This window comes from Vipera berus, assembly GCF_964194415.1.
Source record: "Vipera berus genome assembly, chromosome: 1".
Classification (NCBI taxonomy): Eukaryota; Metazoa; Chordata; class Lepidosauria; order Squamata; family Viperidae; genus Vipera; species Vipera berus.
Genome location: NC_138202.1, coordinates 184,893,371 through 184,920,478, shown reverse-complemented (window position 1 = coordinate 184,920,478; position 27,108 = coordinate 184,893,371). Strand labels below are relative to the sequence as shown.

Below are 27,108 nucleotides of genomic sequence, written 5' to 3'. Positions count from 1 at the left end.
ACAAACCAAACTGGAGAGCAGACAGCGTGTGGAGTTGTCCTCCTCCCTCTCGGAGAATGGCTCCCCTCCTTGGAACCCGGCAACAGCCTTTTTTGAACAGGAGGGAGATGTAGCAAATTTGAAGGGGGAAAATGTGACAGACTTCCTCTCTAGACAATGTTTGCTTACAGCTCAAACTGTAAACTCAATATATGATCTCTTGTCAATTGTCATAAATAAGGTCGACTGCCTGAAAGAATCTTTCGCAGTTTTTTAAGAGCCACCCAAATGCTGTAGAAGGACTTGGGAGGATAAGAATGGACAGACATGGGATGGCTAACTCAGAAAATGAAACTAGAGAAGGACCTTGTTCTCCTCCCAAAAATTTGAACATCTACAGAGAAAACACTCAATCAGGCAAAGGTCTAAGAGATGACCAATATAACTACAGTCTGCAAACTAACCAGGTTACTTTGCAAATTTATGACAAGAGAGTAAATAGAGGGCGTTGGAGCAATAGAGAAGCTATTAGGCTGTCCCTGAGCTAGCTGCTCCGCTGTGAATTCACTCTGATAGATCTACTACATGCAGAGTGGCTGCCAGCAAGAACACAATGTATGAGAATTCTCCTATCGTTCAAGCAGCCCACAATTCCCTTCATGCTCTTCAGAATGAAGCCCTTTCTGAGCTTTTTCTCAATATTTCCAATAAGGGTCTTTTGCTCAGAAAAAGTGTGCCCACTCCTGAAACAGCGTCACCAAGAGGGAACTGTCACTTTAAATCTAGGCTGCAACAGCCCTCACACTACTAAGCCTGAGGCTGCTGCAACTGAACTGACCCTGAGAAAGCAAAGAAGCAATATACGAACTGTGTTACCCACAGCTGCAGGAACTGCTGAGGATGTGCCAGAGGAAATGTTGATTGACCTATTGCCAGAACCTGAGCAAGTTAACATCATTCAAAGATTGGATGACCTAAAAGAGGCACTGACAACAACTCTACAGCAAAGCCTCTATTTAATTTGGCTCCACTAACCACGCAACCTTGTGACAAGATATTTAATCAACAATCTGCCTTTACCTCAACAGTAAAAAAAGGTGTTGTCACACAGGCTGAGAGTGGCGTAACTGCACTGACTGACCCAGCCCCTGAGAAACAACTGAAAGACAAAGGGCTTCATCACACAGTACCCCCTAAGCTGACAAACACTAAGGACATAATCCAGCTTACATCCTCATTTGATTTAGAAGTTCCCACAACATCTTTCCACAAGATGAACCCTCAGCCATGCCCCTCCAAAAATGGACATAAATCTACATTTACAGACTTAAGCCAGAGTCTGTATATAGAGGAGCAACAACAAGTTCTGCAACCCATGAGGAGAAATATTGAACCTCACAACAACTGTGTTTATATGGGAAGCTTAGATGATATTGACCCAGCTCCAATGTCAAGTTGACATCTGGCATTTTTACCATCTAGCCAATCAACCAAGTCAGACCACCTTGCCTCTGAGAACCCCATACAGTTGATGACCTGGAACATAGCTGGCTGGAAAGGGATGGTTGATAGTGGACTAATGAGCTTTCTCTCTAGATTTGATGTCAAGAAACCTGGCTAACCGAAGTGGACGAACCAGTACAATTGCCAGGCTTTCAGGGATGGGCCTCCCCAGCCCTAAAAACAAAGAACAAAGGGAGACCCTCTGGTGGGCTATGCATTCTTATAAAGCAAGAGTTGCAATGGCAGGAAGAGAAATTATATAACGAAGATAAGTATCCGTACTTTCTAGCTGTCAAATTTGAATATGACCAGTTTGAGTTAATATTGGTAAATGAGTACATTCCTCTAAGCACATCCCAGCACTATAATTCTGAATATTGGATGGGCTTGGAAGTTATCTTAGAAGATATATCTATACTGTACCCTCAGTCCATAGTGGTATTATTAGGAGATCTGAACGCTAGACTGGGTCCCTCTCTGTATGAGCTTGCCCAGAAGAAGGGAATCCCAGGGGAGTTCTTTGATAACCATCCTCAGTGGCTCTCGAGAGACTGTAAAAGTAATGCCTCAAGAGACTGTAAAAGTAAAGTCTCCTTAATTTTTAAGGGTAATCTCCAAATTTTGGGAGGTAAGGACAAGAATTATATATACCCTTATACATACCACTCAGCCAATTCAAGTAGTGTACTGGATCTCTTTTGTGTGTCTAGAGATAAGGCTGACCTCTTCTCAGAGGTCACAGTACACCTTAGCGACAATAGCGACCATCAGCCTGTAAGTGTGACATTGCGAGGCCGCTCAGATTTAAGACCATATAACATGGTTGACAGATGGCTCACCAAAAAGGTAGAGGTGACCCAAAATAAAAGGTTAATTTGGGCCAAAGTTGATACTAAGGCAATATTAGAATGCCTTAAAACAGAGAATGCTACTAAGTGGGCTAGAACAATACAGTCATCTACTACTGACTGGATGTCAGCCTTCAATGCATTCTCCAATCTTTGTAACATACTGAAGAAACACCTAACAGCTAAACCTACTACAAAAAGAGCCCAAGTGGGTAGACCTCGCTGGTTTGATCTTGATTGCCAGCGACAGAAAAAGAAATTGAAGGCAGCCATGAGGCTTGCCCAGAGGAATCCTACTGCCCATATACAAGCTAAGATGCTGCACACAAGAAGGGAATATAAAAAAACTATAACATTAAAGAAAAAACGTTTTGCCATTTCAATCTGGTCAGAACTTGAGTTGGCTGCCAGAAGTCATAATTCAGTATTATTTTGGCACTCTGTAGCAGGTATCCTGAAGTAAGAGAGATTTGCATTTGACATACCAATCTCTGCTGCTGACTGGGAGAATTATTATCAGTGCTTGTTTGCCCCCACCAAACCGGTAAAGAAATTATTTTTAAACAGTGATTTGGTAAATCCTAGAATTCTCCCCCCTTGGCCACCAGTCTCAGAAAAGGAGATAGTCCATCATTAAAAGCTTAAAGAGGATTTTTTACCAGAATTATTTAAGAAATTTCCCAACTGGTGGGGCCCTGTATTAGCAGGTCTTTTTACACACATAAATAACACCTGCCATATACCAGATGGGTGGAAGATGGCAATAGTTTTCCCCATATATAAAAAAGGGAATAAAAAAGGATCCTACTAATTATAAGCCCATCAGCCTGATTGACATTGTAGCAAAAATATATGCTAGGTACCTTTTGAACAGAATTGAAATCTGGGTAGAGGAAAACAACATCCTCACAGAAGAACAAGCAGGTTTTAGACAAAACAGATCTACTATTGATAACTGCTTTGTCTTGAACCATCTAATTGCCAAATATGCCTATAAGAGGAGACCCCGGTTTGCTGCTTTTATAGACCTTACAGCAGCATTTGATATGGTAAATAGAGACGTACTATGGAGTAAATTGACATCTCTTAAAATAGAACCCAGACTCCTGGCTTTGATTAAAGCCCTTTACACGAGTACCTGTTTGAGGGTGCGGTATGGGGTTAATGGGGCCCTGACTAACAGGATTCACACAAATAAAGGGATAAGGCAAGGGTGTATCCTGGCCCCATTATTATTTAATTTATACATCAATGACTTGCCAGGGTTAATGAAGGATACCATAGTACACATGCCGATGATCCTACTAACTGTAACAGCTTGCTTTATGCTGATAAGATTTTATTATCATACTCACAAGTAGGATTACGTAGGCTATTAAGAAGATTCAGCTCTTATTGCCAGGATAACTCCCTAATCATTAGCAAATCTAAATAACAAATAATGGTGTTTGGAAGAAACCATCAGAGACATAAGTGGCAATTAGATGGTGAACCAATTGAGCAGGTTAATACCTTTGTATATTTGGGAGTACCTTTTTCCAAGACTGGATCTTGGGCCTGCCATCATCAACGGAGTACATTTAGAGCAAAAGCCTGTTTAAATTTATTGCTCAAACTAAAGAACCATAGTTACCCAGGGTCCCTAGCTCCATTACTCAAGGTTTATAAGGCTAAGGTTACGACAATGCTGTTGTATGGAGCAGAAATTTGGGGTCTTTACTCAACCACAGTTTTAGAACAAACACAGTCCCAGCATTTGAGATGTATTTTAGGTGTAGACCCAAGAACATCTGCTGTAGCAGTTAGAGCTGAATTGGGAATTCATACAATTCAGGCATTATCTAAAATTAGAGCTTATAACTACTGGTGCAAAGTTAATGAAATGGAGACTGATAGATTCCCCAAATTATGCCTACTAGAGCAAATAAAACTACAATCGCAAATTTCCTGGATCACCAAACTAACAAATTTTGTAAGAAGCTGTGGCCTTCCTGTTTCTTGTGTAACAGGAGAACAATCTAAAAAAAGAGTTGCCCAAAGAATTAAGGATATAGAAGCACAAACTGATATAGCTATCCTTAGTAAGGTAGGTAACTTGAAATGGCTGAGTAAATACAAATGTACTTTTCAAGTGGACAGTTATTTGAAGTTACAACTCCCAAAACATCTTAGGGAAATATTTACAAGAGCGAGATTCGAACAGCTTGACACAATGGTCAGATATGGGAGATTTCATGCTATACCGTACAATGAGCGTCTCTCCATTTGCGGAGCGGCAGGGTAGAGGACCTGGCTCACATCCTATTTGACTGTTGTCTGTATAAGAGGGTGAGAGACAGGTATCTTGGTCTATATACCAAACGAATGACCCATTGGGATCCCCATATCAAAATAACTTATCTTATGTCCAGTCAGAACTTGAAAATAACATTTAACGTAGCACAGTATTTAAACAAAATGATCCGGTTAAGATCTGCATATGTGGGACTGATTGGGGTAGATTGCAAGGGTGACTCCGAAATATAATGTTATCATATTTTATCTATATCTTAAATTATTGTACATTACTACAATTTCATTTTAGATTGTATTTTATTACTATTTCATCTTAAATTGTATTTTATTTTAATTCCATTTTAAATTGTATTTTATCAAATTCCATTTTGGATTGCTTTTATCAAGTTTTGGTGATGGTTTGTTGCTGGAACTTTGCACTTTGATATGGCCCAAGGGCTAATCAATAAAGTTGTTGTTGTTGTACTCTTCTTTGCCCATTACCCATGACTGCATTTTGATGGATACCTGTGTTAAAGTACTGAAGTTTGCAGATGATACAACAATCATTGATCTCATTTGAGATGATAATGAGTCTGCATATAAATTAGAGGTAGACTGGCCCTGTATTGCAGCCAGAACAATCTGGAGCTGAACACTCTTAAAACTGTAGTGTCAGAATCCATTTATATTTCATTTCTAACTATCTCCTCTGTGCTAAAACCAAATCTTATCTTACCCTGGATTCTCCCATTCCCAAGGGGGAGAGGAAACAGGCATGTGGGCTTTATTGTTTTCACTTCCTCCATAAATGTACCCTTTTGTTTATTCAGCCAGTCTGCTATCCATTACAATGTAACAAATTGCTTTCTATACTAGGCATTTTCTCTGAACTTACCAGGCAACTAGAAAAGGGGGTGGGGGGAAGAGATACAACCCTCTGGGATCTGGTTTATTTTTCTGAAGGTGTGAGGAGCTGTTGAAATGATTGTGCTGCAAGTGGATTGTTATCTTTCCTTTCCCATGATGGACTTACCACCTGGAGATTGCCTGATCTGGAACTGACCAAATGAACTGTGGGGTGGGGTTTGCTTGGGGGCACTTTAAAATTATTGAGATGTAAGGGAATCCCTCAGATCCTGTCTATTATGCCTGCTATCTCCTATTTCTTAGTAAAAGTTCCTGCTTGGAAAAAACTGTCTCCAAGAGTTCTACTTTCTTAAGATGTGGGTTGGGGTGGGTTCTGACATGTAGAGATGATAGTAGATTTTAGAAAAAGCTCTCCTATTGTGATGATTTCCCCAGATGCTTCCCCAGATGTCACTTCAGAAGAGAATGAGCCAGTCCCAGGCACTTCAGGAGGGGCAATCAATAGCTCAATGCAAAGTCTGCGAGTCCAAGTGTGGGGGGGGGGAGTGGTTGATGGGAGAGAAACTGGATGAGCAGCCGGCTGAGAGTGATTTGGCTGAAGCAAAGCTGCAATAGGAGAGCCCTGAGGCTTCAGGTGGGAAAATCACACAACTGCAGCCAGTCAGTGATGAGGAAGAGGAACTGCCTTCTGCAGTTGATCCAAAAACACATATGGCAGAAAAGAGGCAGGAGCAGCTAAGGTCATCCCGACTACTTATGAAGAGGCAGCTTCATCCCCCTTGATGAGCTGCACCAGCTGACTATTTAGCACAGCAGACATATGGAGACAATGCTGGAAACTTTGTGTTCATTTCCTAGCTGTGTATTTCCTGGTTGTTGTGATTCTGCCTTGCTTTGGGCTGACACTGTGCCTTGACCTTGGATTGTTCCTTGTGAACTCTAGAATTTTCTTGCTTTGTGAACTCTCTTGTATTGTGGATTCAATTTTGCCTGATGGATTTATCTTGGTTGGGAAACTTTCAAGTGTCTTGTGGACTCATTGTCCTTTGCTCTGTGGATTAGCATTGATCTGCTTTTGGTTGAACTTAATTGGGAAAGTCATGAGTGAAGGAAATCAATAAACCCACTAAACCACCGGTATGTGTGCACATGAGTGAGCGGGACAGCACACATATTCTACTATATTTTACAATATTAGACAGCATAGTATCAACAGTACAGACCTTCAGGTTTCTGGATTCTATTATCTTTCAGGATTTGAAATGGACACCTAACATTAAAACCATCATTAAAAAAGGAAAACAAAGAATGTTCTTTCTGCATCAACTCAGAAAGCTCAGATTACCCAAGGATCTGCTGATACGCTTCTACAGAAGAATTACTGAGTCTGTCATTTTACCTCAATAACTGTCTGGTTTGGCACAGCAACCAAACCGGATAGGTAGCCTTCAAGGGATAGTTAGGACTGCTGTCATGGCTGCCATCCCCCAAGCCAAGCTTTGCAATGGGGGAGGGAAAAAGGTTGACATTACCAATGGGGGAGGGAAAAAGGTTGGAATGCAGGGAGGAGATGGGGTGTGTGTGGAAGAGAAACCTAAGCAGGCTGGCCAAGGAATAAGAAGGAAACACCTGCTAGCCAAGATCATCAAAGAGTGCAAACCAGAAAAGCCCACAAAACCAAAGGCCTGTTACCCAAACAATATATCAGCATTTAATTGAATGTTTGCTGATAACAGGGGGGATGGCCAGGGAAAAGAGAATGTTAATTGCGTTCTCTGCACACAAAAATACCAGAACCAGCTTAAACCTCTGCAACCATTTAAGCTCCACTAAGGTATACTCTTGGTAAAACAATGGTCCAGGAGTTTTCCTTTGCTAGGTGAATGAATGGGACAGTTGACATCTACAGAAAAAACAATCGCAACCAGTCTGCCTTCCGTTAAGGATCTGTATACTGCATGAACCAGAAAGAGGGCTGAGAAAATATCTACAGACTCCTCACATCCTGGACATAAACTGTTTTAACTTCTGCCCTCATGACACCATTATAGGGCATTGTATGCCAAAACAACTAGACACAAAGACAATTTTCCCCCTCATGCCATCACTCTGCTTAACACCTATTTCCCACAGCACTGTCTTAGGCTTATAGATATTTACCCATATAGTAGTCTGTATTGCTATTATTAGGGACGCGGTGGCTCAGTGGGTTAGGACGCTGAGCTTGTCGATCAGAAGGTCGGCAGTTTGGTGGGTTGAATCCCGAGTGCCGTGTAACAGAGTGAGCGCCTGTTACTCGTCCTAGCTTCTGCCAACCTAGCAGTTCGAAAGCACGTAAAAATGCAAGTAGAAAAATAGGGACCACTACGGTGGGAAGGTAACAGCGTTCCGTGCGCCTTTGGCGTCTAGTCATGCTGGCCACATGACCACGGAGACGTCCTTGGACAAGCGCTGCTCTTCGTCTTTGAAACGGAGATGAGCACCGGCCCCTAGAGTCGGAAATGACTAGCACGCATGTGCAGGGGAACCTTTACCTTCACTGCTATTATCCTTCTCATTATCTCATTTCTCATTCTTTTTCATCTTCCCTATCTTCTCCTACTGATATCATGATTTATCACTTGCTGTATCTTATGATTAATTATTGTAACTATGATTTATGATCTATGACCTATCACTTTGTTGTTTGAGAACTTATGCACTGGAGACAAATTCTTTGTGAGTCCAATTACACTTGGCCAATAAAGAATTCTATTTCTATTTCTGTTCATTCCTATTCCTATTCCTAATTAATTTTCCTTTTCACCTCATTTCAATGTATCTCAATGTTTCCTAAAGTGTGAGGCTCAGAACTGGATAATGTATGATATTTGAGAAGAGTCTGGCCAATGCATAAACTATGGAACTATTACATGACGACCAGATTTAATTGGGGTAGTTGCAGATGTTATGAATTTGTCCTTATTTCTGTCTCTGAATGTTAATTAAATTTCATGTGAGTCCTATTGATATGAAAAGGGTATCTGAATGAAGAAATAAAATCAACAGTTGATGCCTGTTTCATTTTTTAAAATTATAATTTTATTAATGATATCAAAGTATAAATACAAATGAAAATGAAAGTAGTGGGAAAATGGGGAAGAGAAAGGCAGAAAAACTGTAGGGTAAAGAGGAAAAGAAAAAGAAAAGCACTGACTTCCAAGTCATTTTAATGCAGTAGAATAACATTACAGTCTTAACAGTCCCACAAATAATCAGCCATTTATGGCTTTAAAGTTCAACCTCAGCAACCAGATACTTAATACAGATAGTCCATGACTTACAACCACAATTGGGATCAGAATTTCTGTTACTAAGCAAAGCAGTTAAGTTAATCACACCCAATTTTATGACTATTTTGCTACAGTTGTTAAGTGAATCTCATAGTCATTAAGCACATCTGATCCCCCCCCCTTTGCTTGTTGGAAGGCATCTAGGAAGGTTGCAAATGGCAAATGTCCATCATAAATACATGTCAGTTGTCAAGTGTTCGGATTTTAATCATGTGACCGTGGGGATGTTGCATCAGTTGAATTTGCAAGGACTAGTTGTTATTTTAACTAATCAGTGGAATGACTTGTGTCCAGATGTTGCGTCCTGAAGGTTTTGAAGAAGAGACTGGACAACCATTTGTCTGGAAAAATATAGGAACTCATGTTCCAGTAGGGGGTTGGACTAAAGAGTTTCAAGGCTCCTTCCAAATCTGTTAGTCTAGAATAGAACAGAACAGAATCTGAAAGGGACTTGGAGGTCTTCTATTCCAGCCCCCTGCTCAAGCAGGAGAACCTATACCATCTCAGACAGGTGATTGTCCAGTCTCTTCTTGAAAATTTCCAGTGGAGGAGCGCCCACGATTTCTGGGGGTAAGCTGTTCCACTGGTTGATTGTCCTCACTGTCAGGAAGTTTCTCCTTAATTCCAGGTTGCTTCTCTCTTTGATCACTTTCCAACCATTCTTTCTCGTCCTTTCCTCTGGTACTCTGATGAACAACCTGACCCCCTCTTCCTTATGGCAGCCCCTCAGATACTGGAATACTGCTATCATGTCTCCCCTATTTCTTCTTTAGACTAGCCAAACCTAAGTTTCTCAGCCATTCTTCATATGCTTTGGTCTCCAGGCCTTTAATCATCTTAGTTGCTCTTCTCTGAATTTTTTCTAAACTCTCAACATCTTTTTTGTGATATAGTGACCAAAATTGGCTGCAGTATTCAAGGTGTGGTCTTACTAGGGCTTTATAATATGGTACAAATACTTCGTGTGATCTTGATTCTATGCCTCTGTTTATACAACCCAGAATTGTATTAGCTTTTTTGGTTGCTGCTGCACACTGCTGGCTCATAGTTAAGTGATTGTCCACTAGGACTCCAAGGTCTCTCTCACAGTTACTGTTTTAAGCCAGATCTTGCCCAATCTGTATTTGGTTTTTCCTGCCTAAGTGTAAGACTTTGCTTTTCTCCACACTGAAACTCATTTTGTTGGATAGGATCCTGAGTTTGTCTTTTGGGGTGTTGGCTACTCTTGACAGTTTGGTGTCATCTGCAAATGTGATAAGTTCCCCTTCAATTTCCCCGTGTAAGTCATTTTTGAAGATGTTGAAGAGTACTGGGCCTAAGATAGAACCTTGTGGTACTCCACTGTTTACTTCTCTCCATGTGGATGTAGTGCCATTGAGGACTACTCGTTGAGTACAGTTTGTCAGCCAGCTACAGATTCATCTGGTGGTGATGTTGTCTATTCCACCTTTTTCTAGCTTACCAAGGAGTAGGTTGTGGTCCACTTTGTCAAATGCCTTATTGAAATCTAGGTATACTACATCCACTGCGTTTCTCTGGTCTACTAGTTTGGTCACTTTATCGAAGAATGAGATAAGATTGGTTTGGCATCATCTGCTTTTTAGCAAATCTATGCTGGCTGCTAGTTATGACTTTGTTTGCTTCTAGTTGTTCGGAGATCTGTTTTTTGATTATCTTTTCCAGGATCTTTCCAGGTATTGATGTTAAACTGATTGGTCTGTAGTTTCCTGGGTCTGTTTCCCCCCCTTTTCTTGAAGATGGGGACCACATCAGCCCTTTTCCAATCCTCGGGTACTTCCCCGGTGCTCCAGGATTTGTGAAAAATGTAGTCCAACAGTTCTGAGATAACATCTGGCAGGTTTTTCAAACTCTGGGTCCTGGTGATTTATATTCATCAAGGTTGGATAGGTGTTCTCTTACCATTTTCTTGCTAATTTTGATTTTTGTTTCTAGTATGTCTTTTGCAGGGGTTTTTTTGGTGTGTTGGGCTATGGTTTATTTTTGTGTGAAGACTGATGCAAAATATGAGTTAAGCAGCTCTGATTTCTCCCTGTTGCCTGTAATTTCCTTGCCATCTTCCCTCTTTAGTGGGCCTACAGTTTCCTTAACTTTTTAAATTGTTAATATATTGGAAGAAACATTTTTGCTGTCCTTGATTTCTGTCGCGAGTCTTTGTTTGTTCTGGGCCTTTGCTTTCTTGACTTTTTCTTTGCTGATAATCGGCCTTGGTCTATGATTCTATGAATTTCAGTGTCATTGTAACTTCAAGTGATCGGTAAGTGAGTGATTGTAAGTTGAGGACTACCTGTATTCGGATCTAGACATTTATCAAGGATAACTCCAAGTAAAGCATGTTGCAGGTACCAAGATTAGTTGTAATTAACGTGTGGATAACTATTGCAAAGGCTCCCTGGATCAAGAAGGGTTGCAACTGGTACAAAAGGTATAGTTGTCCAAACTTACTTCTTGAAACAGCTGCCATTTGCAATTCCAGCTGCAGTTTGGGATTAAGGAGCACCCCCAGAGAGTGAACTTGCTCTTTCTGGGGGAGGGCAATTCCATCCAGAGTTCACATCAGTCCCCAAGCTTCTCTTTACTAATTTCATCTTGCCTTAATTTATATTTCTTTTTTGGTAATGGACTGTTTTAAATTTACAAAATTCTATGAAAATTAGGAAGAGTTTGAAGAGAGGAGATGAGTGAAAGAAAGAAAATAAAAATAAAAGGAAAGGAACTAGATTAGGAGGAGTTATATTACCAAGCTCACTGAAGCTCACTAAAGCAAGTTAAAACAAAGCAAATTTGTATAGGGGACAAAGGAATTTTAGATGTGTGTTTTGCAACAGACAAGAAGATGGAAATGTAGGCCACCAATACTCCATGCATTCTGAATTTCAACAGCAACCACCTACTGTCACACAAAGAGTTGCATCAAAACACTATATGGCAGGGTGAGAACCCACTGTAGTACTCAGCAAGCCAAAGAGTTGTAGAGCAGATACCTACATGAACAATTCAGGAAGAATGGGTACCGACAATCATTTGTTACAAGATGTCCGCAGTGGGGAGAGAAAGGGGAAAAAAACAAGGTACAAAACCAACCACTTCACACACCCTAAGTAAAAGGTAAAGGTTCCCCCGCACATGTGTGCTAGTCAGTTCCGACTCTAGGGGCCGGTGCTCATCTCCGTTTCAAAGCCGAAGAGCCAGCACTTGTCTGAGGACGTCTCCGTGGTTCAGAAGCTGTAGAATGCAACTTCTGAGATCTGCAAGTAGGCATCACACACCACTCATAGGCTACCATACGAGGACAAATTATGCATTGTAAGGTGGGATCCAATGTAATCTACTGGATCCCCTGCATGGATTGCCCCTGTGACTATGTAGGACAGATGGGAAAGATATTAACGACCAGACTGCAAGTACACAAGTGAGCAGTCAGAAGTGGAGCCCCGAACTCATTGGTAGCCTCACACTGCAATGAACAAAGACATACATTCAATTTTGCAGCTACTAAGATTGTTGGATAAGCAAGCACAAAATCAACCAGGGAAATGATTGAAGCCAGGGAAATGGGCCCCTTGTCAGTCAACAGGAGTACTGATTTACCACCAGCTTATCACGTACTTAGGAGGCGAAGGCTTGGTAGCACAAGGACACAACAGTCAATGACTTTAATAGCCAGCCATCAACACCCCAATCAATATCTAAAAAGCCACATACAACAGGCACCACATAAATATCACACACAAACTAGCACAAAGGACACATTCTGCTAGAGAGATGTTCACTGAAGATGGGCTCCAGAAAGGAGCCTGAAAGCTCAGAAGACTAAAGCTCTGATCCCAGTGACCAACCCAGATTAGATCCTGCAATATTATCCTGGGACACATATATTCACCTTCATTCATGGAAAATATTGGTTATCTATTTTACAAACTATCATTTTTTTCAGTTTTTAAAGCAAAAGATTGTTATAACATTCTAACAGTATACTGTGTTACACTTTCACTTTCACTCTTTCCTTCCTTCCGTTTGTTAAATTTATATCAGATCTTTCTCTTTTAAGAGCTATATAGTGACTCCTTTCCTTCCTTCTAACTTTATGTAATTTACCTCTCTTCAACCTCTAATTTTCATAAAATTCTGTCCTGTTTTCTTTACAAGAATGTGCAGTTAATGGTGTTCTTTTCTTAAAGATGAAAGTAATTTACCATTTCAGAAGGGCATATTTAATAATTAATAGATTTAAGAAGATCAGATAAAGCCAGTAATGTTTTAGTTTAGAAAAATTACAATTACTAGAGTGTAGAAGCAGGTAGATGTTTATCTCTATACTTAATATACCTTTTGCAAATTTTTTGTCCACAGAATTAGCTGCTAATTAACTGCTCAACTGTTGATCAGTCTGAAGAAAAAAATCCTCTATTTAGAAGTATTAAATATTCCATTTTTTAAAAACTTATATGTGCTCTTATATGTGCTCATTTTATTTACATATTTGATAAAAATAGTAATAAAAAACTGAACTATTCAAATAATGAATTACCTCAAACAGATTTCCCCTGTCTCAGTTATATTTGGATGCCAGATTCTTGTCAAACATTTTACCTTGGGAGGCTGTCAAAGAATAAAACAGAGATTACAACATGTTATATGAAAGGAAAATTGTCCCTTCTCTACCTACCTTCTATGCGGTGTGTATCCCAGCTCCCTGTAGATACATAAAAAACAGACAATTCCTATTCCTGCCACCTCTGACATATTTTTTTCTTAATTTTCTACATAGCTATAAAAATCAAATATTGGGCAAATCATCCATTATTTTAAAAAGCATGACAAAAGTTTAGAAATATCAAATTAGAAACATTTTAATGTTTTTCACTTAAGGCAACTCATATTATTAGGAAATTAAACGAAATTTGATGGATACAAATTTAGTTAGCTCTGGGCTCAGTACTGGTTAGAGTGATGTGATTTCTGACTTTTTAAAACATAGTATCTATTTCCTTAAAGCTTAGTTAAAACTTATTTTAGAAGTTTGGGAAAAATGGAAACATTCATTCCCTCCTTACTTTTCTTCTGTACCCTCATTCCTCAATCATCCTTTTTTTAAAGCAAGGAATAGATCTGTTTAATATAAGGAATGGAAAGATGCAAAAATTTATAGCAGAATTATAATTACTAATGTATTACATATTGTGTTTTAATCTGAAACACCTTTGAGTGATTTTTGTAAGATTCATCAAAAACTTTGAACCAAAAAATTGGCCATGCATTGAATATGGTAATTTGTACTAATTTGAATACAAACTGACTTACAAAATCTAAAACAGCTACAATTTATATTGTCTAATTTTATAGCAGAGTGTCTATTGTAAGTCTTTGGGTTGTCTTACAACAACAACTGTTTATTACAGCCTTAAGGCCAGACACAATCAAAATATATAACAGCAGTAACAATCTTACATCCATATTTACAGGATATAAAACCACCAAACAATCAATATAATACAATCCAAAATTCTCAAAATAAAACATCATATTAAAATTTTTCAAACCTTAATAATGGTGCAACGTATTGTGCAGATGGTGGCACAAAATTGGGCAACCTGAATTGATATTTTTGGGTCCTTATCCGAACGTAGTAGCATTAAATAAAATTCATACCCCCTGCCTGGAAATTTCTTCAATATCGGATTATAAGAATTTGTCTAGAGTCTTTATATAGAGAACAATGAAGGAGCATATGGCTTAGAGCAGGGGTGTCAAACTCAATTTCATTGAGGGCTGCATCAGCATTGCGGTTGCCCTCAGGGGGCCGGGTGGGTATGGCCAGGGTGGGCGTGGCCTACTGGGTAGGTGTGGCTAGAGTGCGTATGGCCTACTGGGTGGGTATGGCCAACTCTACATTGTTTGCATCAAGGGTGCCTATGGGGGACTGGGCAAGAGTGGGACAGATCTGAGTGTCTCTGGCAGAAGGAGGGTCTCTGGGCCAGGGCCAAGGCAGAGGGGGCTGTTCCCTCACTGTTTCCAGGATGGCTTCGCGGGCCACATGAAACCACTTCGTGGGCCAGATCCGGCCCCCGGGCCTTGTGTTTGACATGTTTGGCTTAGAGTTTCTACAGAGCCATCACCACATGGACACAAACGAAGGTGCATAGGAGTGCCCTTAAACCGTCCAAAAAGGACTGCCAAGGGCAATGCATCCAATCTGGCTAAGGTGAAAGCTTTACGAAATTTCAAGATTGTGATGGAAGATAAATAAGAAGCTGGGAAGAATCCTTCTGGAAGCAAGTGACAAATATTGGAGTGTGACACCTTACTTAGATTTGTTTGGAGATCAATATCCCAAATTCGTTGTTTCAAGGCAGTTCTAGTATTATCAAATCCTAATGAACACAGACTTTCCTTAGAAAAGCCCAGCAATTTAATTTTATCTAGGGCTTTTTTTTCCCCATGACGATTTAAAATGGTCTATAAATACTAATGGGGTAATCCTACAGGCATCAAAATTAACTTTAGCCAAAAGGTAAGAAGAAGGATCCCCTTCATGGATTACTGCCCCTTCATGGATTACTGCCTTGTCGTGGCGAAGGGGCTTGCGTAATTCAATGAAGCTATGAGCTATGCCGTGCAGGGCCACCCAAGACGGACAGGTCATAGCAGAGAGTTCTGACAAAACGTGATCCACTGGAGAAGGAAATGGCAAACCACTCCAGTATCTTTGCCATGAAAACCCTATGGACAGTACCAAAAGGCAAAACGATATGACGCTGGAAGATGAGCCCCTCAGGTCGGAAGGTGTCCAATATGCTACTGGGGAAGAGCAGAGGGCTAGTACTAGTAGCGCCAGAAAGAATGAAGCGACTGGGCCAAAGCCGAAAGGACGCTCAGCTGTGGATATGTCTGGTGGTGAAAGGAAAGTCCGATGCTGTAAAGATTTTTTCTCCATAGGAACCTGGAATGTAAGATCCATGAATCAAGGAAAACTGGACGTGGTCAAACAAGAGATGACAAGACTGAACATTGACATCTTAGGTATCAGCGAACTAAAATGGACAGGAATGGGTGAATTTAATTCAGATGACCATCAGGTATACTACTGTGGGCAAGAATCCTTCAGAAGAAATGGAGTAGCCTTCATAGTCAATAAAAGAGTAGGAAAATCAATACTGGGATACAATCCTCAAAATGACAGAATGATCTCAGTTCGAATCCAAGGCAAACCATTCAATATCACAGTAGTCCAGGTCTATGCCCCAACCACCAGTGCTGAAGAGGATGAAATTGACCAGTTCTATGAAGCACTACAGCACCTTATAGAACTAACACCAAAAAATGATGTTCTTATCATCATGGGGGATTGGAATGCTAAAGTAGGAAGCCAAAAGATAACTGGAATAACAGGCAAGTTTGGCCTTGGAGTGCAAAATGAAGCAGGGCACAGGCTGATAGAATTCTGTCAAGAGAATACAATGGTCATAGCAAACACTCTTTTCCAACAACCCAAGAGACGGCTCTACACATGGACATCACCAGATGGTCAACACAGAAATCAGATTGACTATATGCTCTGCAGCCAAAGATGGAGAAGCTCTATACAGTCAGTAAAAACAAGACCAGGAGCTGACTGTGGCTCAGACCATGAGCTTCTCCTTGCAAAGTTTAGGCTTAAACTGAAGAAAGTAGGGAAAAGCACTAGGCCACTCAGGTATGAATTAAATCATATCCCTGTTGAATATACAGTAGAGGTGACAAATAGATTTAAGGAATTAGATCTGATAGACAGAGTGCCTGAAGAACTATGGACAGAGGTTCGCGACATTGTACAACAGGTAGCAACCAAAACCATCCCAAAGAAAAAGAAATGCAAGAAAGCAAAATGGCTGTCTGAGGAAGCTTTGCAAATAGCTGAGGAAAGGAGGGAAGCGAAAGGCAAGGGAGAAAAAGAAAGATACACCCAATTGAATGCAGAATTCCAGAGAATAGCTAGAAGAGATAAGAATGCCTTCTTAAATGAACAGTGCAAAGAAATAGAAGAAAATAATAGAATAGGGAGGACCAGAGATCTTTTCAAGAAAATTGGAGAAATGAAGGGAACGTTTAATGCAAAAATGGGCATGATAAAGGACCAAAATGGCAGGGACCTAACAGAGGCAGAAGAGATTAAGAAAAGGTGGCAAAATTACACAGAAGAACTATACAAGAATGAGCTTAACGTCCCTGATAATCACAATGAGGTGGTCACTGACCTCGAGCCAGACATCCTAGAATGTGAAGTGAAGTGGGCCTTAGAAAAGCTGAGCAACAACAAAGCTAGTGGAAGTGACAGTATTCCAGCTGAGCTATTCAAAATCTTAAAAGACAATGCAGTAAAAGTGCTACACTCAATTTGCCAGCAAATTTGGAAAACTCAACAATGGCCACAGGATTGGAAAAGATCAGTTTACATTCCAATTCCAAAGAAAGGCAGTGCCAAAGAATGTTCAAACTATCGCACCATTGCACTCATTTCTCATGCTAGTAAAGTCATGCTTAAAATCCTACAAGCTAGACTTCAGCAGTATGTGGATCGAGAACTACCAGAAGTGCAGGCAGGATTTCGAAGAGGCAGAGGAACTAGAGATCAAATTGCCAACATACGCTGGATCATGGAGAAAGCTAGGGAGTTCCAGAAAAACATCTACTTCTGCTTCATTGACTATGCTAAAGCCTTTGATTGTGTGGATCATAACAAACTGTGGCAAGTTCTTAAAGAGATGGGAGTACCAGACCATCTTATTTGTCTCTTGAGAAACCTATATGCGGGTCAAGAAGCAACAGTGAGAACTGGACACGGAACCACTGATTGGTTCAAAATTGGGAAAGGAGTCCAGCAAGGCTGTATACTGTCGCCCTGCCTATTTAACTTATATGCAGAGCACATCATGAGAAAGGCAGGGCTAGATGAATCAAAAGTTGGAATTAAGATTGCCGGAAGAAATATCAACAACCTAAGATACGCAGATGATACCACTCTAATGGCAGAAAGTGAAGAAGAACTAAAGAGCCTCTTGTTGCAGGTGAAGAAGGAGAGTGCAAAACTTGGGTTGAAACTTAACATTAAGAAAACCAAAATCATGGCATCTGGCCCTCTCAATTCCTGGCAAATAGATGGGGAAGAAATGGAGGTAGTGACAGATTTTATTTTCCTGGGCTCCAAGATTACTGCAGATGGGGACTGTAGCCAAGAAATTAAAAGACGCTTGCTCCTGGGGAGGAAAGCCATGGCAAATCTAGACAGCACACTAAAAAGCAGAGACATCACCCTGTCAACAAAAGTGCGTATAGTCAAGGCTATGGTCTTCCCAGTTGCAACGTATGGCAGTGAAAGTTGGACCATAAGAAAGGCTGAGCGCCAAAGAATTGAGGCCTTTGAACTGTGGTGCTGGAGAAGACTCCTGCGAGTCCCTTGGACCGCAAGGCGATCAAACCGGTCAGTCCTAGAGGAGATCAATCCTGACTGCTCTTTAGAAGGCCAGATCCTGAAGCTAAAACTCAAGTACTTTGGCCACCTAATGAGAAGGAAGGACTCACTGGAGAAGAGCCTAATGCTGGGAAAGATCGAGGGCAATAGAAGAAGGGGACGACAGAGAATGAGGTGGCTGGATGGAGTCACTGAAGCAGTAGGCGTGAGCTTAAATGGACTCCAGAAGATGGTAGAGGACAGGAAGGCCTGGAGGAATGTTGTCCATAGGGTCGCGATGGGTCGGACACGACTTCGCAGCTAACAACAACAAGAAGAAGGAACCATGCTCTGGCTTCCAATGAAACTATACCTATTTCTACCTGTAGGATGGCATTTTTGACACTTTTAGGTACCATCAATATGGCTCTAATAAACTTATTTTGAATAGTTTTGATAACATTGAGCTTTGCAAGTAAACAAGAGCCTTGGTGGAGCAGTGGGCTAATGCCTCCTTAAGTAACACCAGCTGCTTGCAATTAATGCAGGTTCGCATCCCACCAGGCTCAGGGTTGACTCAGCCTTCCATCCTTCCGAGGTAGGTAAAATGAGGACCCAGATTGTTGGGGGCAATTAAGCTGACTTTGTAATAATGCCGCTTGGGGGTGTGTTAAAGCCCTAATAAGCAGGCATATACATAGAATGAAGGCTACTGCTAAGCTTGTAAGCTGCCCTGAGTCTTCGGAGAAGGGCGGGATATAAATGGAATTAAAATAAAATAAAAAATAAAAAACATATTTGCGAGCCATAAAGGAGCTGAGGGACTGCCTTAGCTTGGAAAACCTTGCAAGCTGACTGGATACAGTAAGCACCTTTTGAGTGATAAAATTTTATGATAGCTGATGAGGTGCACTGTGCTACACTTGCCTGATAAAAAAGTGAGTATTCCAGGATAGGGAGGCATGAAACTGCACTCCAAGATATTTGTAAGTGCACACCTGTTCAATTGAAGTCCCATCGATTTGCCATTTGTGGATCTTATGATGGTAAGCGGCAAATACTAAAACTTTAGTTTTTTCATAATTTATTAAAAGTTTGTGTTTGTGTTCTGTGCAAAATAAAGCTAGTGCCCTAAGTGCTTTTCTCATTCCCACCTGTGAAGTAGACAAAATGACTACATCATCAGCATACAATAGTGCTGGGATTGCACTATCTTGGATTGCAGCCAACATAGGTGGATGATGGGCTGAGTCAGCAAGCACTTGCATTATTGGATTTAAATACAGATTAAAAAGTAGTGGAGCTAATATGCAACCTTGCCTTACACCTCTATGAGGTGGAACTGCTTTAGATAAATCTCCCCAGGGGGTACTTCTAATTTTTAGGGAGGTATTTGAATAAAGTGACTGAATAAGAACCAACAGCCTTTTATCAATCGTCGAATGTCTTAGACTGTACCACAATCTCTCCCTTAGTATTAGATCAAAAGCTGACTTAAAATCAACAAAGGTTGCATACAGGGAACCACGAGAGGGGGTAGAATATTTTTCAGCCAGATAGTGCAGAATTAGACAATGATCCTCCCTAAATCCGGCCTGTTCTTCAACAAGAATGTTTTCATTTTGTACCCAATCCATTAACTTTGTATATAAAAATCTGGCATAAAGTTTTATTTATTGTATTTAATAAACTAATATGCCTATAGTTTATAGGTTCAAGTCTATTTCCTTTATTTTTCTATATCAGTACTACAATGGCCTGATTCCAGTCAGATGGAAAATGTCCAGTATTATTAATATGAGTGAATAGGGTGGCTAAAACTGGGGCCCACCAGTCTTTATTTTCCCTTATTAATTCTGGGGGGATAAAATCCCCTCCAGATGCTTTACCTGGTTTTAATTGGGCAATAAAATCTTTGACTTCGGCAATGGATACTAGAGGCCAATCCGGGAGGTTGTTACAAGAGGGAATCACTTCTGAAATTACAGCAGAATTTTAAAGATGTTATTAAAATTATCCTCCCATTTGTCGGCAGATATTTGTGAAATAGGGCCAAAACGTCTATTTGTAAAAGACTGATTTATTAAATGCCAGAACAAGTGGAATTTTTAAGCTTTGCTGCTGAAATTAGACTACTCCAATTTTCTCTTATAGCCTGTTGTTTCTTTTTCTTTAAAAGATCTTTATACATTTTTTTGTAGTCTTAAGTAAATTGGAGGCGTCTGCAGAATTTTCCTGGCGAAAGGAAATTGTTGCATTTAAGAGAGCTTTTTTTGCTTTAATGCAATCACTATCATACCAAGATTTAGACTTTTTATGCGCATACGCACAATAAGTCTTGTCGAGGGAGTTTAGAGAATAATGGTAATTGACTGATACAGCGAAATTGCTTGTTCATATGAATCAGATGAGCAAATCTGAGTATGCATATGAAGCAGGGACTCTGAGGTCAACATTTCAGCCATAGTTTTAGCCAGTTCTTGAGACCACTTAATTTGTACTTGCCCCTTCATTGTAATGTCGATGGGGCAATGTGCCACTTCTAATGATTCGAGATTTGTCTTAGCATCAAAAAGACAAATTAATGGGAAATGGTCACTATCAAGGCGTGTTCCAATATAAAAGTAAACTATATGCTGTACAAAGTTCCAAGAGATCATAATATAATCCACTACACTGGCTCCCTTAGGACGCCAGCATGTGAACTCTCCTTTTAAATCACCCCTGACAGAGCCATTAAGTAGAACTAAATCTAAACTGTCCACAAATTGAGCCAAATGAAATCCTGCAATGTTACATTTTTTATCTTTAGATTGTCTGGCTGCTATATATCCCACATCAATTTTAGAGGGTACTGGCCACTTAAAATAGGTTTGTAAAAATACATCAGATTTGCCAATACGTTCATTAAAATCGCCAGCTATTATGATAATTGAGTCTGGGTAATGACATGATAGCAAATTTACATAGGTATCAAACTGATCCCACAATTTATTTATTTCCCTATGCCCACGAAATGGAGGAAAGTAGGCATTGACTAATAATACAGTATGAAATTTAAATCTAAGTAAAAGGGTTAATGCCATATTTGAGCAAGACTCGAGCATAAATATTTTTCTTTCTCATAAGAAATTGACAAATTGGAGCAATACTTAAAATGGCCAACAATACTTTTTTGTAAGGGACATACTGGGATCATTAATCTTAATGATCAAGTAATAACATCTTTAAAACTTTTGAGATTTTACAAATTTTACAATTTATGAAGAATGCTGAAGGGTATTAAAAATACTTGATATGTTCATTATTTGGCTCCAATGCACCTGCAATTCTAGAAACACTGTGAGTGTTGGAAAAGACTTCTGAAAGTAAATTGACTTTTAATTATTGCAAAAAAGGAGATGATATTTTGGAATTGGAGTACCCAAATTACCGTGTATACTTGAGTATAAGCCGACTCGAGTATAAGCCGAGACCCCTAATTTTTACCCCCAAAAACTGAAAAAAGTTATTGACTCGAGTATAAGCCAAGGCTGGGAAATGCAGCAGCTGGAGGCTGGATCCCCCGAAAGACGTCTCTGCTGAGATGAGAGAACGGGGTGGCAAGCCGCCGAGAGAATGGGGCGGTGGAGTGCTCTGCCGAGAGAATGGGGCGGCTTGCTGTTCTCTCGGTGCAGCATGGCAGAGGCTGGATCTCGCGAAAGAAGTCTCCGCTGAGCGAGAGAATGAGGCGTCTCAGCGCCCATTTTCTCGGCGAAGACTTCTTTCGGGGGATGCAGCCTCTGCCGCCCCTTTCTCTCAGCTGCCCAGCTGAGAGAAGGGGGTGACAGAGGCTGCATCCCCCAAAAGAAGTCTTCGCCAAGAAAATGGGTGGCAAGCTTCCACCGCCCCATTCTCTCAGCGGAGGCTTGCAGAGGTGGCGGCGGAGCTGCGCGCGCAGCTCTCCAAACCACCGCAGCCCGTTTGGAGAGCTGCTGCCTTCGTCCATGTTTGATGAAAGCAGCAGCTCTCCAAACTGGGGGGTGGAAGTTCTTTTTTTTTTTGTTCACTGGAGAATAAGCCGAAGTGGATTTTTCAGCCCAAAAAGTGGGCTGAAAAATTCGGCTTATACTCAAGTATATACGGTATTTGATCAATAGCTTAAGCAATATTTGACATCTTTCTTATGAGCCAAAACCACTTTTAGTTCAGAAAAAAAATATTCAAGGTCTTGTAAGGAATTTCAGATTTGGTAGGATCCAGAAAAGTTGAATTACATTACCACTATATTCTGAAGATCTCATTTACAAAAAGTATTGTTTTATATATTTATCTTATTCATCTCATAGAGCAAGTTTTCAAATAATATGTACTGAAAAATATCCCTGAAAAGCCTTTAAGGAAATATACTAGATACCTTTAAAAGGCTGTTTTCACTAATCCACATAAACACTGAAAAAATATCCTTCACGTCAGCAGCCCCCAACCTTTTGGGCACCATGGACAGGTTCCATGGAGGGTGTTTTTTCCATGGTTTGGGGTGAATCCTGCGTGTGCACAGATGGGACTTTGCTCACTTGTACTTGTTCCTGACTTGCCACAGAGTGGTGCCAGCTGTGGCCTGGGGACCCCTGCTTCAAGTCTTCTGAGTGGGGATAGAAAGACCAACAATTGGGCAATATGCCTGAACTAACAGTTTCTCTGAACAATCTACATGAGCTCCAGGAAAGTGAGGAAACCTGTAGGATCCAAAATAGAGTGGCATGAGGCCCAGAAGAGGACACTATGCTCAAAGCCCTGTATGAAGCTTGTTGAAAAGACCCTAGTTCTACATGATCCAATTTGTAAAGCACATTAAATAGAGCAAATTTAAAGTGTAAAGTGACTTTCAGAGAGTATCCATGAGACAACTGGACTTTCTTTTTTTCTCTTTGAACACATTTCACTTTTCATCCAAGAAGCTTCTTCAGCTCTGACTGGATGGTGAGGAATGGAAGGATTTATATTCCTTGCAGACAGCTGGTCATTTGCATTCTTTTAGCCAGTTGTTGATGCCACCTAGAGGCTTATCTGTGTCATGAAGGTCACCTGAGTAGTGCAAATGGGTGTAGAGCCTTCTTGGAACTGTTGAAAGGACTGTGTTGTAGATTGAAGATAGATGATATTGTATCCCTACCCCTTTGTTCAGAGAACGCTGTTCAGTTTTGACATAAACAGCCTCTTTGACCCCTCTTTCAAACCAGCGGTTCTCTATGTCCAAAATGTGGACTTTGCTGTCTTTGAAAGAGTGTCTCCTTCTTTTCCATCTTTGCTGATAGGCAAGCCTTCGGCCCAGTGATGTAGGGTTCTGGTAACTCCCATTTTGTGCTCCAGTGGGTGGTGAGAATCTAAATGTAAATATTGATCTCTCTGTGTGTGCTTTCTGTAAACTTCAGTGTGAAGGCTTTTGTCTTCCTCAATACTGCACAGTCCAGGAAGGCTAGACTATTCTCTTCCCATGTGAAATTGATGTATCTGTCCACCAAGTTGATGTTTGGTGATTGCTTCCCATTCCTGTGTTTTGATCACAATGGGGGACACAGGTGAACCCATGGCACAGCTGTGTTTTCGTTTGTATTTTGTCATTGTATTTAAAATAGGTAGTGGTAAGGCAGAGGTCTAGCATAACACATATGTGGTCTGGGCTGAGGTTGGTCTGTCACCTAAGGTGCTGTCTTGTATCAGTCGTTTCTTCACTACCGTAACAGTTTCAGTTGTTGGAATGTAAGTGATGAGGGAAGTCACATCAAAGGAAACCATGGTCTCATCTGAGTCCAGTTTTAATTTCCAAACCTTACTGGCAAAATCGTGTGAATTGTTGATGTGATGGGTGGTGCTGCCAACTATCAGAGCTAATAAGGTTGGTTAGATGTTTTAGCAATGCTATAGGGGACAGAATTTATGCTGCTGACAATTGGTTTGAGTGGCATTCCCTCTCTGTGGATTTTGGGTAGTCCATATATGCATGGCATCACTTCCCCAGGGTAAAGGCAGTACTTGTGGATTGTCGATGGCATTGTCCTTTAGTAGTTGCTCCAAGAAATCAATGACCTTTTTCTTGTAACTGCTGGCGGGATCTCTCTTCAGCGTTTCATACATGGCAGCATCCTTCAGAAGACTGTTCACCTTTATCCACCCCAAGGATAAAACACCTAGACACAAACTGAGCAACATGATATACATTGTACTGTTACAATGCAGTGAGCCATGTGCAGATCTGTAACATTGGGGAAACAAAACAACCACTTCATAAATGTACAGCACAACACAGAACAAACCCATCAGGACAAGATTGAGCAGTCCATCTGCATTTAAAAGACAAAGATATGTGTTATGCTAGACCTCTGCCTTACCACTACCTATTTTAAGTACAATGACAAAATACAAACGAAAACACAGCTGTGCCATGGGTTCACCTGTGTCCCCCATTGTGATCAAAACACAGGAATGGGAAGCAATCACCAAACATCAACTTGGTGGACAGATACATCAATTTCACATGGGAAGATGTTAAGGAGAATAGTCTAGCCTTCCTGGACTGTGCAGTATTGAGGAAGACAAAAGCCTTCACACTGAAGTTTACAGAAAGCACACACAGAGAGATCAATATTTACATTTAGATTCTCACCACCCACTGGAGCACAAAATGGGAGTTACCAGAACCCTACATCACTGGGCCGAAGGCTTGCCTATCAGCAAAGATGGAAAAGAAAAAGACACTCTTTCAAAGACAGCAAAGTCCACATTTTGGACATAGAGAACCGCTGGTTTGAAAGAGGGGTCAAAGAGGCTATTTATGTCAAAACTGAACAGTGTTCTCTGAACAAAGGGGTAGGGATACAATATCATCTATCTTCAGTCTACAACACAGCCCTTTCAACAGTTCCAAGGGGCTCTACACCCATTTGCACTATTCAGTGACCCTGATGACACAGATACCTCCAGGTGGCATTAACCACTGGCTAAAAGAATGCAAATGACCAGCTGTCTGCAAGGAATATAAATCTTTCCATTCCCCACCATCCAGTCAGAGCTGAAGAAGCTTCTTGGATGAGAAGCGAAACGTCTTCAGAGAAAAAAAGAAAGTCCAAGTGCCTCATGAAAAAGCACCTTTGAGGCACCATGAGTTGGATGACTGAGAATCTCCACAGACTTTCAGAGAAGCAGAGCACTTAGGACCATATGAATGAGTGTATCTTCAATCCAGGAAAGACCAAAATAAAAAGGAATGGATCATTATAAAGATTTAAAAGAATTGCAGTAAGTCTACTATCTGTTCAAAAGTAGAAAAGTTCAATAATACCCACAATGGGAGGGGCTTCCGGGTGGCAAGGCTCCGTTGATGGCAGCCGTTTCGGCTGTCAGTCTCGCTGTTTTCCGTAGAGCTGCCAAAAACAGCGACGATCAGCTGTTTGGCGGCTCGGAAACCCGCTCCTCGGGAGAAGAGGAGGGGGTGAGCACTTAGGCAGGGGTAGAGCTCCCCTAGACCGCCAGAGTTTAAACTCTAGTGGTTGAAGGGTGTGAGCCCCCCGGAAGCCTGAGTTTGCTCCGGACTCCGGGACGCCTCTGCTCCAAGGCTTTGGAGCAGACCAGGACGCTGCAACCATCCCTGCTATCGATATTTAACTTTGGATTACTTGGATGCAGGCAGAGCTGTGCAGGAGAATGCTGTAATAGCAAGTATTTGAACTTTAACTCAGACTACTTTGTGGAAAAGTTGCAAGCGGTGTGGAAAGTGAAAGTGCGCAATAGAATTAAGTGGTGTTAAAATGGCTACCAAACCAACTAAAGTTCCTAGAAGTGCGGGGGCCTCGCCAGTTCAGCAATCTTCATTACAGGCTTTGATGCCTCCTCCCCCCGCTCCCACACCCACACCAGCTTTAACAATAAAAGATTTGCAGGATGCTTTGCAAGAGGCTTTGAAAAAACAATCTCAACAAATAGCTGAGCTTATTGAGGAGAAGAATACAGAAATAAGGGCAGACATTTTGGTTGCATTTCAAGGGCTTGCTGTTAAGGGTATTGAATGTCTGGATGACAGAGTGGAAAAACTTAGTCAAAATAATATGAGATTAGATGCCAAAATGATGGATACTGAAACTGTGATGGAAAAGATTGATGGTGATTTAACAATGGTGCAGTACCACGAGATGGAGTTTGCTGTGAGAATCAGAGGTTTGAAAGAAGATCCTAAGGAAAATTTGAAAAAAGTATTTTCAGAAGCTCTTGAACAGATTCTGGGGCGTTCAGCAAAAGATATTATGGTGGATATAGATAAAATATTTCGTGTTAATTCCTGGATCGCAAGACAAAGGAAGTTACCTAGAGATGTGGTGGTTTATTTTATGAAGAGAGCAATTAGAAATGAGCTTATTCAAGCCTTTTATAATAACAAATTTACAGTTGCAGAGCAAGAAGTTTTAATCTTGAAAGAAATCCCTCCAAGAATTTTAAGGAAAAGGAAAGAATTTGCATTTTTGGCAGAAGAATTAAGGAAACGGGATATCCAGTTTAGATGGGAGATTCCAGTAGGCATGGTGGTGATGCACGCAGGCACAAGATATCGCCTTCACAGTTTTACAGGCACGGGATTTTTATGCTAATATTTTGAAGGCAGGTTCCCCACCATCCACGGAATGTAAAAGGAGAAATGGTGAAGGAGAGCGTCAGCCACGAAGGGAGAGTATACAAGGAGCTGAAGGAGTTACGCAGCTGAAAGATGGAGAATCCCAACAAACTACAGGAGTGGATCAGATTTCAGCACCAATGGAGCAGGTTAGAGATCAAAGAATGACACGGGCTGCAGCCAGACGAATGAGACAAAGAGCAAGAACAA

At 40.9% G+C, this 27,108-nt stretch overlaps 1 protein-coding gene across 5 annotated transcripts in view; it reads right to left on the bottom strand.

The window, feature by feature from the left end:
• UBE2F (ubiquitin conjugating enzyme E2 F (putative)) overlaps positions 1-27,108 on the bottom strand; it is a 148,791-nt gene that overhangs the window by 58,997 nt on the left and 62,686 nt on the right. For all 5 annotated transcript variants that reach the window (XR_014024568.1, XR_014024569.1, XM_081313363.1 and 2 more), the window contains exon 6: positions 13,356-13,426. Coding sequence is in view for 3 of the 5 variants with exons in the window: in XM_081313363.1 (XP_081169489.1) it covers positions 13,356-13,426 (71 nt within the window). In the remaining 2 variants the exon portion in view is untranslated. The remainder of the gene's footprint in view (positions 1-13,355; positions 13,427-27,108) is intronic.